At 53.0% G+C, this 1915-nt stretch overlaps 1 gene segment (V, D, J or C); it reads left to right on the forward strand.

Moving 5' to 3' along the window:
- Positions 1 to 215: 215 nt before the first annotated feature.
- Positions 216 to 1236, forward strand: LOC117797806. The segment is given in 2 exon segments: positions 216 to 345; positions 734 to 1236. Coding segments are annotated over 2 exon segments (354 nt in total).
- Positions 1237 to 1915: the final 679 nt, after the last annotated feature.

The following is a 1915-nucleotide window of genomic DNA, read 5'->3' on the forward strand; positions in this document are numbered from 1 at the left end:
TCACCCAGGAGCAAGGAAAGGACAAAATCTGGAGAAGACATTCAGAACCAACTATGGGACAAGCGGGTGAAGCAGAATCCCCTGGGCTGATGGGAAGTCTGTCTGCAGGGGCCGCACCTCCCTCTCTGTGTCCCTTGGGGATGAGCCTTCTCTGAAGCCACAAAACTCCTCAACAGCAGCTCCCGAGCCCCTAATGATTTGCATAACCTGCAGGTGTTTCCAGCAAGGGAATAAGAGAGGCCTAGGAAGGAAACTGCCCACCCTAGGGCCTCAGGGAGCAGAATTGGAACACCTCCACCATGGCCTGGACCCCTCTCCTCCTCGGATTCCTGGCTCACTGCACAGGTGCTGAGCCCAGGCTCACACCACCCAGACCCACAGAACTGTCACAAGGCTGGCCCTGACTCGGAGCTCAGCAGGGCACTGCCTGTGGGGGGCAGGGTGCTCAGGACCCAGCAGCAGGATGAGGGGCTAGAGGGGTGAACCCCCCACTGTGCTCGCTGGAATGTGTGAGCCCTGAGTGGCTGCACCTGTCAGGGAAAGAGGGTCAGGGTTCTTATGTGTTCAAACGCTCCATCCACCAGCCTGTCCAGGGGCCCTGGGGCTGAGACTGATGGGAGAGGTGCCATGTGTGCCCAGAGTACCCCTAAACTTGAATCTAGGTCAGGCGGGTGGGGACTACCCAAAGAAAAAACTCGAGTTAAAAGCCCACCTCTCCTTTTCTCTCTTGCAGGTTCCATGGCTGCCTATGTAGTGACTCAGCCCCCCTTAGTGTCAGTGACCCCGGGACAGACGGCCAGCATCACCTGTGGGGGAGACAACATTGCAAGTAGATATGTTTCTTGGCACCAGCAGAAGCCAGGCCAGACACCCGTGACGATTATCAATGGTAATAACAACCAGCCCTCAGGGATCCCTGAGCAATTCTCCGGCTCCAAGTCAGGGAACATGGCCACCCTAACCATCAGCGGGGTGCAGGCCAAAGACGAGGCCGACTATTACTGTCTACCATATCAGGGTGGTAGTTACACATCACAGTGACACAGGCAGATGGGGAAATGAGACATAAACCCCTTCCCCATCTGTGTCACCCTCTCCTCCATCAGCAGGAGGCCTGTGCACAAACCAACGAGCAGGTGTGATCCAGGTCCCTGGGTCTGAGGTTGTAGGCTGCTCCCGCCTCCCTGCCCTGCAGACTAGCTCCATAGAGGATGGATGGGGGAAACATACAAATTACCATTGAATGAGATTCCCTTTGTTTGAAGAGGCAGAGCATGACTGAACGTGTTCAGTGCAGACGTGGACATCATGAGAACAGGGCCACATCTCATTCTGGAGATGAAAACTGCAGTCAGGTCAGAGAGTAAAAATGCATGGGATGACACTGACAACAGATTAGATGCCGCAAAAGAAGAGATTCGCAAACCTCATGACATCAAAGTCACAACCATTCAAAATGAAATAAGAGGGGGGAAAAGCCTGTAAGAAATGAACAGGGCCTCGGTTGTTTGCGGACCACCTCCTGCAGCCCACTATGCTTGTTCCTGGAGCCCCCCAGCAGAGAAGACAGACAGGACGGAATAGAAAATATGCTTAAAGAAATATAGGACACAAATGTTGCAAATTTGGCGAAAACAACAACTGACATATTCTGGAAGCTCAACGAGGCCCAAGCACGGGAACCATGAAGCATCGACAGTCTCACCCCCATCACAGTCCACTGCTGAACCCCACCATGGAAGAGTCATCTGCGAAGCAGCCAGAGAGAGCACGCTCATCATATGCTGAGGCCTAAATATGGTGGAAGCAGATTTTATTATGAGCAATGCAATCAAGAAGGCGGTGGAGAAATATCCTTTAACAGAAAGGTATTTATGAATCTGTAGGGACTCCTGGGTCACTCATTCGGTTAAGC

This window comes from Ailuropoda melanoleuca, unplaced genomic scaffold (assembly GCF_002007445.2).
Source record: "Ailuropoda melanoleuca isolate Jingjing unplaced genomic scaffold, ASM200744v2 unplaced-scaffold1430, whole genome shotgun sequence".
NCBI classification, from domain to species: domain Eukaryota; kingdom Metazoa; phylum Chordata; class Mammalia; order Carnivora; family Ursidae; genus Ailuropoda; species Ailuropoda melanoleuca.